Genomic DNA, 14,476 nt, shown 5'->3' on the forward strand with positions numbered 1-14,476 from the left:
CTTACCAACATAATCAGTTTTATTGATCTTTTAGAAATTCTGAGCCCGGCTTTATGTTAGACACTAGTAAACTTTAATTTCTATGATTGTGTGTGTGTGTGTGTGATTGGGGTGGAGAGCATGCAAGTTTATGATATGGATATTTTAATCTTATTAGTTTTAACTGCCTTCATTTTGTTGCAGACCTTTTCAGAAAGCTGCTCGCCTGTTGTGGGATCTTCAAGTTAATGAGAAGAAATCTGGGCAGAGTGATGAACCCTTTGAAATAACTTTTACCCCCCTTGTCACTGGCGGGTTCCCACCACCCAGCCCCTCTCTGTTTCTTCACCCACTGTGCCAGATTCTTCCCTTCCCGTCATATTTTTGCGAACTTCATGCTTGTCTCAGCAGCATTAAGGCAGTTGATGCTGCCATGCAGGAAGCCAAGAGAGGCTTTCTGTCTTTTGTTGAGAAGAGCTCTGTTCTGAAGCAGCTGTCCAGAAGCAAGGCATGTGGTTCTTTTTTTTTTCTTTTTTTTTTGCTATACTGGTACATAACATGCTGCAACATAATATAACCCAGTTTAACAGCCGTTAAAAAAGGCATCATCATAACTGAATAATTTAGTTGAAATCAGTAATTAGTGATTATTAATGAGTGATTGTAATAGTAGTATCTGCTGCTTTGTGTAAGATTGAGGGTTGATAACAAAAGCAATTTTGTTATTTTTTTAAATGCTGTATTTCACAACAAGTGGTGTAGTATTTGTGCCTTATGTCAGCTGCGAATCTGTGCCTTAGTTTTTGCTGATGTTGTTTGCCCAGGTGCCTATTATGGAAACTTTCTTGGTTGCCCATGGAGATAAGCTAGGTGAGGAGGGCTTGGAGGTTGTAATGCCACTGATACAATCACTGTTTAGTGACAAACTGACCACTGTTCAAGCTTCCTGGGGACTGTTCAACTTGGTCAGCAGAATCTTAGGCCCAGGGGAAACTGGATACAAATTTCTGCCAAATCTTACAGCACTCTTCATGGAATGTCCTGCATCAGCCAAACATGTAAAACTCTATCACAGAACATTTTTAACCCAGCTTTTGCTGCGACTGCGTCTTCAACCTTTTTTACATCATTTTGCTACATTGTTGGTGGAGGCAGTAGCAGGATACAAAGATTTTCCCATGCCAAACCGCTTCTATCCTTCTGAAGAACTCATTGAGGAGATGGAGACGATGAATGAAGAACTTATCCAAGAAAAACCTTGGTCTGTTAGTGACAGTCTTCATCCAGCCCCAGTCATGGATGTTGAACGGCGAAGCCATGAGGACATTGATGAAGCTGATGAGGAGATACCTGACGGGACTGTTGCTTCAAGCAGAATGATAAATGGCGTCAGTGATGAATTTTCTGATGAAATGTATCTGGATGATCAAACCAATGATATCGTTGAGTTTGAACTTGATTCCGAGGGTGATGAGAGAGAGACTGGTATTCATCTTTCAGCAGAAAGTGAGGTAGGAGAAGGAGGAGAAGAGAATGCTGAGAAATGTTCTATTCATAGCATTTCTAACATTCTTTGTTTGCGCACCTCCACGCAGCAGAGTCAGGGCCAGGACACAGAAGAAGAGGATGTGGTTTTTGACTCGCCAGGATCACATATCATAGCTGGAATTTTTCCATCATCAGTGACTAGCAACAATTCTGACAAACTATCAGATGTAGAGAGAGTACCAAGATATTTTCCACTGGATGAAGATTTTGACAGTCTTCCTGGGGACCACAAATCTGAGAACTTGGCTGAACAGATGGAAGGAAGAGATAAGGAGAAGAGCACAACAACAAGGCCTACAACTCTTAACAGTAGTAGCAGTGTCCCGAGGCAGCTATCAGAAACAGACCACCCTGATGGCACTTTTTTCGAATAAGCCTAAAGCAGGAAGTGCTTCTAATCTTTCTTCTAATATAGACAATATTTTTGGTTCTGGAGCAAACAAGAACATGACAGAAACCATGAAGAGAAGTGAAACAGAAGATCTGATGTCAAGCTTGTCACAGAACAGTCCCAGCAGTATTGTCAATATTCGCCATATTGCTGCTGATTCTGTGAAATGGCTTGCCCACAAGTTGGGTCCTGTGTTGGCTGCACGCTATTTGTCTCGGAACCTGGTGCGCATGTTGCCTCTATGCTATCTGGGAGACCTGCAACTGCAGCCCTGCAGTATGCCATCAGGTATTTGGTCTTCTGCTTGAAGTTTTTTTTGTTCTTGCAACAAAATCATTCAGATAAGGCTAACACCTTTGATGTGTGCATGCACACACACACACACACAGGCAGGCAAGAACATGTTTGCCGTAATGATGATTAAAATGGGTAAAGCTTATTTATACATCTTTTTCATGTTTTACTATCACTAGATGAAGGGACCATCAAGAGTTCCAGGCATATTGTGGGAGACAACAATGCTTTCAAAGTACTTGAATGCATTGCCTTTGTGGCTGCATTGTATGGAGAGAACATCATCCTTATTCAGTTCATTCCCAGTATTATTGACTTGGTGAGTTTGCTGTCAACTTTAAACTCTGATATCAAGTGCAGATACATGTTCTTCTCAATTTTGGAGTGTGCACTTGGCATAAAATCTACTTTTTCCAGCTCTATTTTAGTGTTTCAATTATATCTGCAATTTGTTTACACATTTCCAGGGATGGGGGAGGAGAGGTTGGAGAATGAGAAAAAACTGGAATCCTGTGAAGATTGACATTAATTTAGTAAATGCAATATTTAAATATTTAACATGTAGATGAAGTATTTCAGCCAACTTTTTATATATGTATATCTTTGAGTGAAAAAAGGACTTTTAACCCAGTTGCTAGCAGTTTTAGGAGACTTGCCATAAAACTATCTCTGTTTGTGTGAGTTACAATGACAAGGTTAGGGACTAACCACTACAGCCTTTAATTCTATAGTCAGATGCATCTTTCTGCAAAGGAACGGGTATGATGAGAGGCTTATGACAGATTTAGTGTACATTGCCGTGGATGTGTTATTTTCTGTGTAGAAGTTGTTTTTGTGTATGTAAATTGTTTTATGGGGTAGTATGTATATAACAAATATATAACAAAAATAAAGGCAGGTGTGTTATATAACAAAAATGCTTTTAGAAAAGACATAAAACTGTAACAAAAAATTTAACATAGTAAAGAAGGATGTCATTTTAGCCATACTCAACATTCTCATGTTTATTTTTAAAAAATTTGTTTCACGAAGGCTTTCAACAAAAAACAAACTATTCATGTCAACCTATTCTGTGCATGTGTATGTGTGTGTATGCATGCATATAAGGATATTAGTTATTTTTAGTTAAATAAAATGTGAAGCAAATAATCTGGAAAGATAAGGTGATGTAAAGATTGAAGTGTGTATTCAGATTATTTATTCAGTTTATTTTTGTGATTAGATTGCAGTGGCTCAGCGAAGGCTGACACAACGATCAGAAAGTGGTCTTCTTGGTGCTGTTATTCTTCTACGATCTGTTATTCCAATGCTGTCAGAGAAAACACTGCTGAATATTTTGGAGGTAAGAGAAAGGGTTTCTTCTTTGACTGTACCATTGAAAAGTTGTTTCCCTGACAGTGAGTTAACACATTCCTTGTGTGCAGAGCATTCCTCTAGTCAGGTATGCAGCTGCCAAATGCACGGCCACTACTTTGTTGATGGTTACTGTGGTGTTCACTAGCTTCTGGTCTTACCACGTGTGACTCGCTATGTGAAATACTTTTCGTTGTCAGTGGTGTCATCTGCACTAGGTATTACCAGCTACAGATCCTTTGACATTTTTTCTTGTGACACCGGACTTCTTTCCCTTGAGAAAAGACGTGTTTTCAGCAGGGTTGACTGTGTTTTTAATGTTTTAGAGAATTCTGCATTTTTCATCGGAATTCTGGTGCCACCGGACTTCCTTTCTTTGTCTGTATTGCCTGTCCTATGCTTTGTAATGCTAAAGAAAAATCTGCATTTTAGTCAGAATTCTTTTGACTCCTGTACTACGGCTTCCCACTGAAGAGCATTTTTATTTTGGTTAGCCCATTCAAGGTTGTTACAGGTTGGGGGCTGACAAGTTACTGTCCTTACCTCTCGGAGTTCACTTTTGTGCCTCTCTTTTTTTAGGGTAAGGATGAGCCATGCACTGCGTTTCCTGCCTGGACTTCGCAGTGTGAAGGCTTTGGAAATGCATGTTTATTTGTGGCTGCTTTTAGATTGGGTCTGGAGGTCTTTTCACGTTACCCTCTGACCCGGAGTCAGTCTCACAGAAAGTTTTTTCTTTTTGCTGGAGCCATAGTTTAGATGCCTTGCATGTCTTGTTCCAGTCTCTGGAAAGCCTGATCCTGATCCCCTACAGGACCCAGTCTTGATGGTCCTCAGTGCCTGAAGTTCTTGGTTATGCAGGAAAACAAGGAACAATGCTTTCTGTCTTTGAGGACGGACTGTGTTAGGACGTCACATCAATCCCGGACTTTCTGTAGTGTCTTAGAAGCATTCATCTTCTTTTTAACGCACTCTGTTTCTCTGACACTGTGGTAACCCTTTCCCTCTAATGGTCATATCAGTCTTGAAGAAAGAGAATTTACTCTCATAATTTTATTTATTTATTTTTTCAGACTTTGTTTTAGGCCCTTACATGTTGAAGAATTTAATTTGTGGAAAGATTTTCAAAATTTTTTTTCAGGGACTGCTATTTGCTAGTTTTCCTTCCTGTCTGCAGTGGTGCCCAACCTTTTCTTGCCCGAGGGCTGCACTCGACGTGTTATAAAATCTCGCAGGCTAGAACATGGCAGTTTTGCCAGAATCATGCCAACGTTAAAACAAATTTATGCAGTGACATACCAAAACACACTACCAGGTCTCAAGAAAAGTTTGGCTTCTGAAAAATTGTATGTACAGCTTGGAAAGGGTGACCCTGTGGTGCACCCTGTGTCTGGTTAAAATGGGCGGGCTGCATGAAGCACCTTCGTGGGCTGGATAAGGCCCATGGGCCATAGGTTGGGCACACCTGCCTTTAACATAGACATTGTATTAGTCTACCTGGCTCTTATATGTTTGCTTATACTTTGTGCTTCATGATCTTCCATGCCAGTTCTCTTATAAAAGTTGTCTCCCTCTTTCAGCCCACTGTAGTCAATGAGTGCATCAGCCCTTTACTGTCCCTGCTGACCTCTGCTACCACTAGCTTCCCCAGTGGTGCACCAGCACGGTCTGTTCTGTGTCTAAAGCTTGTAGACCTGTTGTATGTTCTGGGACTGCGCCTGGGACTGGAGAGGACTCGGCGCTATTTGCATGTACCCATGTTGAGGTTGATGGAAGTTTTCTCCTTAGTGCATGGGTCAGAGAATACCACTACATCCCAGCCGTCATCACCAGGTAAAACAAAATCACTTTTTTTACAAAATGCTGGTTTGTTTTCATGTTGGTGTCATGCTTTTGAATTGTTATGGATGAGTAAGGGTTACTAGGAATACTATGAAAATAAACTGTTATTTCCCTTGCAGATTAATAAAGTTGAATTGTATTCTCATGCTGGTTTATTTGGTAACATGTTGAGACCATTGTTAACATATGACTCTACTGACTTGTTCATTTGTAAAACCTCTTGATAGAAAAGGAAGAACAATTTAAAGATGTAACTTCAACAAAGAGTTGAAGGTCAAGAAAAAAAAATTAACTAAAGATTAAAGAATTAAACATTTTTTTTTTAGGTTAAAGTTTGAATTTCATAAAACATTACATATTAATACAAGAGTTAAACCAACTTAAAAAAAGATTCACAAAAAATTCAAATGATGTTGGTCTGACTCTCTTCTATTTGTATTTCTCTCTGTCATATCTGTGGATGCATGAGTATCATTTATGTACCTGTTCCGTAGGCTTTGATGAATACTGTATGGTTTATAGAAAATGCTTAAATATTCTCACTGTCTTGAAACAGTGGTGGGCAGTGGAAACTCAGATGACACCTACCTAAATATTAAGATGGATGATTCTACTCATCAGTATACTTTTGGAACGCCAGTTAACCCTACCCATCTTGAAAAAAACTTGAGCATGTTGACCTCCGCCACTGGTATGGAGAGCTGGCACAGCCTCAGTACTGCTGGGACTGTTGATGACAGAGGTAAACAAAATATGTCTTTATTACACTGTAGAGGACAGATTCAAATACACTTGATTTGATTTTGCCATGGAAAAGTCAATTCAACTACAAATACTGTCAAGCATACGACCAAGATTTGTTTCTTTTATAGTGTTTAGGAATCTTAATTTATCTGTTTATTTTTCTAGCACCACTGATGGACTCAGAATGCATTAACACCCATACGTACTTAATGTTGCAGAAGCACACACCTTAAGCTGGTATAAATGCACCTAGGATCAATCAAGGGCTTCCACTGACACACACATAAACAGAAATAGGGTGGAAAAAACTGGAATACAAACCCCTGAGAGCCAGATTGAAGACAAAAATGTGTGTGTGTGTGTGTGTGTGTGTGTGTTACATCTGTCATATCTGCCCTGTTTAAATGAATTTAACAGAAGCATGACATCTTGTTTTGATGTTTTTGTCACTCTCAGAGGAATGTGTATCACCTCGCCAAGACCAGGAGAAATGTTGGCAGGAGTTGACGTATGTCTTTACACCAGAACTTGCTCTTGCAGTCTACATCCCTCTTTGCCGGATATTTGGCAGGTCATTGTACATTTCTCTGTGTATTTGTTCAGTGTATATTCCTTTCTGCTTTAAATTTACTGGTCTAGCAGATCAGTATATATCATCCCCATTTGCCTTGTGTTTAGTAGGGATCTTAGAGAACATGCATTGAGGATTGATGTCTGTTGTTTTCCAGTAGCATTATGTCAAATGATGTTTTCTTACAGTGTCTAGGGATGCTGCACATTTTTAAACAAAGATTTTGAATTTGTTATGAGTGCATTAGCAGTTAAAAGATTTTGGGCATCATGTTTGACTAGCATTCACATGGAAGAAGGCCTTAAAAATGATGACCTCATACGTCAGCTATGTGCCCAGCAAGACAGCATCATGGATCAAGCACATTACAGTCCTCTTTCTAACCACCCGTCCAGTTCAAATGGTATTTGTTATTTTTGTTGGCTCTTAAGTAAATAAACATTAAATATCTGCCTTGGTAGCAATGGGAAAGCTTGAGAAAACTTTTAAAAATCATACACATCTTATCAATTAATATTATAACACATGTTTCCTTAAATGCTCTTGGTACAAGTCGCTTCTAGAATATATTTAAGTTTGTTAGATTACTTTAGACAGTTAGCAGACTTTTTTCCTTGCTGGAAATGTTTTGCTATAAATGTCAGTACATTCTTGACATAATTAGGTAACCACATTGAATATGTAAACACATTTTTAAAAAGTTTCTGTGGTGGGATTCTTGCAGGTAATATGCAGGATTCAAAACATCCACGCAGCAAGTTTGTGGGATCTAAAAATGAGGGCTTTGGCAGCAATGTGGAGCTGATTGGCAACCGTATCTTTCTGAGTGCTGAGAGTCCTCCTGACTCTTCAGTGTTAACACAGTTTGGCCGAGGTTATCGTCATGATGGTATTTTGGATATAACTCAGGAAGAAATTTACATGTAAGCCAGAGGCATGAAGTCTACACTTTCATTTTGCTTATAACCCAGATCTTTAGCCATTTATATCTGGTGCACTTGATCTTGTTTATTTTTGTTGCTTGCTTTAAAAATAAAATGTATGGGGCTAGCAGTGTTGACACATTTTGACCCACATAAAATGATAATGAGACATGTTCTGGTTTGTTTTAGTAACATTCTCCTTGCTGCCTATAAAGTGCTTGATATTTGATCAAGAAACTTGTCTGACAGCATAACCTGAATCCAGTGCTCTGATAACTCAAGTTTAACATCAAGTTTATGCATGTAAATCTGAAATCCAAAGTGGAAAAACACAACAAATAGAAAAATCTTGATCCTGAGAAATGTGTATATTAAATACATAAATTAAGTAAACTTGTGAAAGCATATTCATGAAGATAATAAAAATGTAATTACTATGATAATTATGAGTTTTCAAGAAATTGGTTTAAAAGCAGAAGTAAATACTTAAGCTAAATTGGGAAAAAATATGTTGAAAGCTTCTCATTGAAAGGGAGTTACAAATACTGATAATTATCACAATTATGAGTTTTCAAGAAATCAGAAGTAAATAATTTATTTAAAATAGGAGAATAATCCTAGCTATGGAATTAAGAATACTGTCTTGTTTTTAAGACCTTGGAAAGTGTGAAAATGTAAGCAGAAAAAAAAAGAGTAGGATGAGATTTTTATACTCAGCAGTTAAGTTTCTGAAGAACACATTGATACTGAACAGTTCCTCCTAAAGCTTTTATTTACTTTTAATTTATTTTGTAAGAACTCATTTAGATTTAGATTAAAATTTATGGAAGTGAGGTCCAGGTGAATATCTTGTTTTGTATGCCTAAGTCATCTTCTTAGTGTTTTTAACCTTAGAAGAAGTTTCATTTCATTATTATAACTCTTATCAGGCATGAAATGGAAGCCAACAAAACTCGACACCTGCAAGGGAACTGGCTGCAGTACTGGGAACATGAACTAGGTAAAAGCTATTTTTACTTTTGTTGTTGTTCGTGTTGCTGCTGATGATAATAATGGTGGTGGAGGTAAAGAGGGTGGCAGAGATAGGAAAAGTAGGATTCCATAGTTAGGTATGAGTGTGCGTTTTGTGACCTTGAGTCTAATCATATGTAGAGTGTTTGTGCTTGTGGGAGTGTGCATGCAGTATTGATAAATTTGTACAAATGATTCCTCTTAATACAATGTTGTGATGTCTATGCATAGATTTGTAAGTACAGTTTGGACAAAGACAATTTATTTCTGTTTCAGGCCTACATGAACGAGATAACATGTTCAGCTTTAAGCAGATCAGACTGCAGAGTTTTGTAGGTGAGACTAAATATTAAGCACAAACAAAATATTTTCCACACTAACCCAAAAAAAAAAACTGAGGCCATCTAATAAAGCTAATAATGTTAATGCACTGATAATTTGGAATTCACAGCTTTTCCTAAGTTGGCTGTGACAAAGGCTAGGGAATAATAGTTTTATAATATCATCATTAATGCAAGGGCTTACCTTTTCTCCATGACTTAAAAGTACAATTGCTATTTGGCTGTGGCAGGGCACTCTGGCAGTATTCGTTCTCTACTTGTAATGGACACTGAGAACTGCTTTCTAAGCACCAGCAAGGACAAGACAGTGCGACTCTGGAGCATTACCAGCCAGGGGGATGGCATTAGCAGGTAATTTTCAGTTAAGTACTTCACTATGAATATATAATACACTTACACATCTTACATTGGCTCAAATGGAGTCAGATCATATCCAGTTTTTGGTTTAGTTTATGCCACCTATAAAATATGGACTGCTTAGCTTAGCTTCATTTCCAAATATTTATGGACCTTACACAATTTTAAAATAATGTATTCATATTTTCCATGGACTGTGTAAATATACATTTAAATTATAATGAAAACTGGTCATTTGTGGATCCTCAGACTAGCAAACGTTGCCCATGTCCATACGCTTTTGGTCTCCATTGTGTTTCAACACAAAACGACCTTTCATCAGCAGATAAATGCAGATGTGAACAGAGATTTTAGGGACAAAATTTATCCTTTAGCCTGTCATGTGAGAAAAAAGTTGTTTGTTTGAGTTTCGCAACAGTGTCACCCATTTTCAAATAACGAAACAGTGCAGTATTATTGATTTCCATTGGTCAATGCTGCTGCTGGATTGAAGAGAAGGAGATACAGTTTTATCAATTTTTTTAGACAGGAAACTTAAAAAATGTCTATTTTCAGTGACTTCCTCTTATTAAAATGAAGTAGAAAGTCTTGAGAGTCTTCCCCTGGACACCAGAAAACTTTTAACATTTCAGCAACATGTCAAAATTATTAAGCAGTTGCATTGCATGAAGTCAGGAAACAATGTATTTTGGATGCTGACGTATTGGCTACATTAAGCTGAATGCTGTTCTTTTGGCTAGATGGAAGATGAGGTTGCTGCTGATTACAGAATGTAGCAGCTTATAGGACTGATTCTGTGCAGTGAGATCCAAGGACCTGCCATCTAATGGATGCACAATATTGTTTGCTCCTATCCTTCAAAAGCCCCCACCAAATCTTATCTAATGTGTTTGCATCGATCAGAGATCTTGTCCCAAAATGCATCCTGAGGATGTGGGCAGAACTGTGTGGCAGCACTTAAATGGTTACGCAGCCCTAGATTTCCTCCAAACCATTTTCAAATCACAGTTGCATGTCAGTTGAAACTGTTATCTGTGAATGTATGTTCATGTATATATATATATGTAAATGATCAAGTCTTGTGCAAAAGAGTGTGACACCAGAATAAGGTACGTTATACATGTTCATGTTCTTAGGGTGCCCTGTCAGTGGATTTACCAACACCATAAGAAATCAGTCTTTTCAGTGGCCTTTGTTGAGAGTTTGCGACTTGTGGCTTCCTGTGACAGCAGTGTTCATGTAAGTGTTTCATATATTTTTCATGATGAAGTAGATAAGTTGCTGTTTCTCTTCAGTTTGTGCAGATAGTGTGCATGAGCAGACTTAGGTACAAGTGTTAGTGCTTTCAAATCTCCAGGCTGTAGTTAAGCTTCTAAGTCAGAATCAAACTTAGTAGACTGTGAAGCATGTAATAAATGACCTCCTTGAAGATACCCAGACCTCTGATTAAATAATGTATTCGTGTCGGTCTCATGGACGAGGACAGGAATTGTGACATGAACTCACAGAACAACAAAACAGTCTTGCCATTTAGCTCTGAGGTTATGATTTGAAGTTATGAAGACTTATATGTGTAGACATGTACCAGCTCAAAATTGCTATGCTAGAGATGCGATGGAGGATATTCAATAACTTTTATTTCCATTTTTTTTTTTTTTTTTTGTTGACTAAGGGACCTGCAAATATTTAAGGAATCGTTCTCTTGAAGCTATTCTCTTTGGCATTGTTTTGTGGGGTTGTTTCCAAGCACTAATTTAAAATTTTGTAGTCTAGGTTACTGCTTTTCCGAAATGGGGTCAGATCAGGAATGTCACATTGATCCTCAGCAATAACTTGGGGTATTTTAAGATGCTTTCTGAGAATGAAGCAGAGGTATTTGTTAATTATCACACAGATGATTTTTGACATCTAAACTGGAGTTTTTACAAAATCTGTGGTGATAGAACTAGCTTTTTTATGTGGTAACCTCTTCACAACAGCTTTCTTCTCGATCAACTTACATTATTGAATATGTAACTGCGACAAAAGATAAGCTTAGAACAGCGGTTCTCAACCTTTTATTTGTGACGCCCCCCTGACGAACAAAGGTACGTCCGTGCGCCCCCCTTCGCCAGCAATCTAAGCTAATTTCACTAATACCGGTATAAGAAACTTTTAAAAAATGACCACCTTCGCGCCTCCCTTGTAAGCCCCACCGTTTGAGAACCGCAGGCTTAGAGTATAAAATTAGAATTCAGTATAGTTGTGTGTTACATGTTTACTTTTTTACAGTTTTTTTTGGAAGTGATTAAGACTGGTGGGTTAAGCTGAACCCTTATGCTTCAGCAACAAGTGTAGAACAAAGAAGAATGAGCAAAATATTGAAGTAAGAGAGAGTATTTGTACATTCACAAGTAAACCTACAGTACTTTCTGAATAATGCGTTGTGACTATAGGTATATGATCTTCCCTAAACAATGGGTGTTTTGTCTAAGTCCATGACTTGACTTTATGTTGTGTGTTTAGGTGTGGGATCCCTTCACAGGGGTGGGCCTGTGTCAGCTGGAGTCAAGCCGCTATTCCCCAGCCGTGGCACTGCAGGCTGTACCTGCTCCTAGTCCACTAGTCCTCATGGGTACAACAGATGCCACAGTTCGGTGAGTCTGGACATCCTAGCCTTTCGTTGTCTTTGTAGTTGAGGATTATCATGTTCTGCAAGTGCCATCATATTTCTCATGATTAGCACACTAAAGCTTATATTTGCACATATTAGGCAATCTATATTTTTGAGCATAAGGCTTTTCTTTTTGATGTCTTTTAATACTCTTTCACTCTCTTTCATTCACTCTTAATTTTAGCTTTATTAGATTATTTATTATTATGAAGTTTATATGGATCATTTTTCAGCTTTCTTGATCTGAGGACCTTAAAATATGGTCATGAGTTCAGGTGCTCCACTGGTTCTACAGGTGTGTACATAATATATGTGTTAATGATTAACTTGTGTGATTATAACATTTAATAGTACATAATGTGGTTGGTCTGTTGATATTTTGTATAGTTTGTGCAAACATGTCTGGTCTAATGATAATAGGATTTTTAAAGCACATTTCCTTATGTTTGCAGTGCTCACAGGACTATGGATAAACTAACATTTAAACATGCAACAAAGCGCTAAATTAAACACATATAACAGCATACAGACTACAGAGTGTATAGCATTTATGGGTAACTTGGATGCTTAGATGCACCCCACAGACAATCAGCAGATGATAGGAGTAGTGTGTCAGTAGCTTCATATTTTGTGTGTGTGTTATACAGGCTTGCTGCGGTGTGTAGCTGTGAGCCCTGATGGAAGCTGGGTGGCTGTTGGCTTCTCCACTGGGATCATCTCCATCTTGGAATTGAACAGTGGCTTGCTACAAGCATCCTGGAAAGCACATGATGGAGAAATCCTTCAGGCATGCATTATAAACTAGCTTAGAATCTTTTGCATTATTTCCAAAGAATTTTTCCATTACTCATGAATAGTTTAATGTGTATCATTGATTGGCCAGGTCATAAAAATTAAGCTGTATGTTTCCTTTTTAATTAAAAAAATACTGTTTTATTGTAGAATATGTTTAACCATTAAGAAAGGCAGGCTTAAAGAATTTTATATAAACATACATGGTGGCAGTAGTCATGTTCTGTAGTCTTTATTTTCATTTTCGGTTTTCTTTAAAATAAAAAGGTGGGTTTTTAGACTACGGCAAAAGTTATTACAAGACTGACATGTCCATGGTGATACGTGTATATTTCCATAGAGTTATTAAATGGATCTTTTTTCTTCTTCTTTTCTTTGATAACAATAACCTAAAATTTTGAGGATTACAAATTTTGTATGCATATTTTCACAGACAATTTATGTTGCAGATTAAGGCTTTTAATAAGAGCAGGCTTGTTTCTTCATCATTTGATGGTGCCTTTAAAGTCTGGAATGTGGACGGGTCAGAAATTAATCCTCTGAAAGGTTGGACACTTACCTCACCAAGTTTCCTCTTGTAGTTATGAAGTGGTCTTTGTATCTTTGTTTTTCTAGTTATCAGATTATTGACAAGCAGTTGATAATTGTTATGGTATGATTTCATGGTAGACTGTGAGAAAGATTATATTTCCACGTGTATCCATGTTTTCATATTTTATTTTCTTGCTTATGTGTTCTATCTATCTATTCCTCTTTGTGCATCAGGTTGCACATAAGGCCTCAACCAGAGTCCGCCACCGATGTCGATCGGCTGAAACACGCTCTAGGTGACCCCATGTCCAGCCCTTTCCTTTCATCTCCCTTTCCACTGTCTTCTCCAAGTTCCTTTGGGCGGCCTCGTTTTCTTCGGCCGTCTGGAGTCCATCGTAGGGCGACTCTGGAAAGGTCTGCTGTCTGCTGGCGGAGCACATGTCCAATCCATCGCCAACGCCTTCGTTGAACCTGCGTGGTGATGGACTCGGTTTCACTTCTTCGGTGGAGTTCTTCGTTGGTGATGGTGTTTGGCCAAAAGATGTTAAGTATGCGCCTGAGGCATCTGTTTTGGAAGACGTCAAGCTTGTTACTGATGGTTTTGGTCATCTTCCAAGATTCTGATCCGTAAAGGAGGGTGCTGATCACATTTGACTTGAAGATTCTCAGCTTGATCTTCTGGCTGATGTTTTTTGCCTTCCATGTGCTCCTGAGTGAGGCAAAGGCCTGACTGGCTTTCGCCAGTCGGGCTCGAATCTCCACCTCCGCATCCCCAGTGTTTGACATTTTGGACCAAGATAGGTGAAACTGTCAACTTCCTCAATCTCTTCTCCATTTAGTTTGATGCTGTCTTGGACTCTGGCGTTCACTCTCATACTGTTAGTCTTTTTTGTGCTGACCTTCAAGCCAAGGTTTCCAGCTGTTTCTGAGAAGGCCTTTGTTTTTTCCTGCATGTCTTGGTGGCGGTGTGACAGCAGGGCAATGTCATCAGCAAAGTCCAAGTCTTCCAGCGTTGTTGTTGCTGTCATAGTCATGGTCCATCTGAGCCCTCTCCTCTCGCTGTCGGTGGAAGTCTTCATGATCCAGTCCATGGCCAGGATGAAGAGGAACGGCGACAGAATGCAGCCCTGCTTCACCCCGTACTGACGT

At 38.6% G+C, this 14,476-nt stretch overlaps 1 protein-coding gene across 1 annotated transcript in view; it reads left to right on the forward strand.

Moving 5' to 3' along the window:
- LOC112570278 (WD repeat-containing protein 81-like) overlaps positions 1 to 14,476 on the forward strand; it is a 31,276-nt gene that overhangs the window by 11,026 nt on the left and 5,774 nt on the right. Inside the window, 18 exon segments of the mRNA XM_025248658.1 lie at positions 184 to 487; positions 804 to 1,818; positions 1,820 to 2,206; positions 2,392 to 2,531; positions 3,435 to 3,554; positions 5,143 to 5,395; positions 5,961 to 6,146; positions 6,605 to 6,719; positions 7,001 to 7,122; positions 7,444 to 7,642; positions 8,572 to 8,642; positions 8,930 to 8,989; positions 9,225 to 9,345; positions 10,488 to 10,590; positions 11,857 to 11,987; positions 12,238 to 12,299; positions 12,652 to 12,791; positions 13,246 to 13,342. Coding sequence (XP_025104443.1) covers positions 184 to 487; positions 804 to 1,818; positions 1,820 to 2,206; positions 2,392 to 2,531; positions 3,435 to 3,554; positions 5,143 to 5,395; positions 5,961 to 6,146; positions 6,605 to 6,719; positions 7,001 to 7,122; positions 7,444 to 7,642; positions 8,572 to 8,642; positions 8,930 to 8,989; positions 9,225 to 9,345; positions 10,488 to 10,590; positions 11,857 to 11,987; positions 12,238 to 12,299; positions 12,652 to 12,791; positions 13,246 to 13,342 — 3,626 coding nt within the window.

This window comes from Pomacea canaliculata, linkage group LG8 (assembly GCF_003073045.1).
Source record: "Pomacea canaliculata isolate SZHN2017 linkage group LG8, ASM307304v1, whole genome shotgun sequence".
NCBI classification, from domain to species: Eukaryota; Metazoa; Mollusca; class Gastropoda; order Architaenioglossa; family Ampullariidae; genus Pomacea; species Pomacea canaliculata.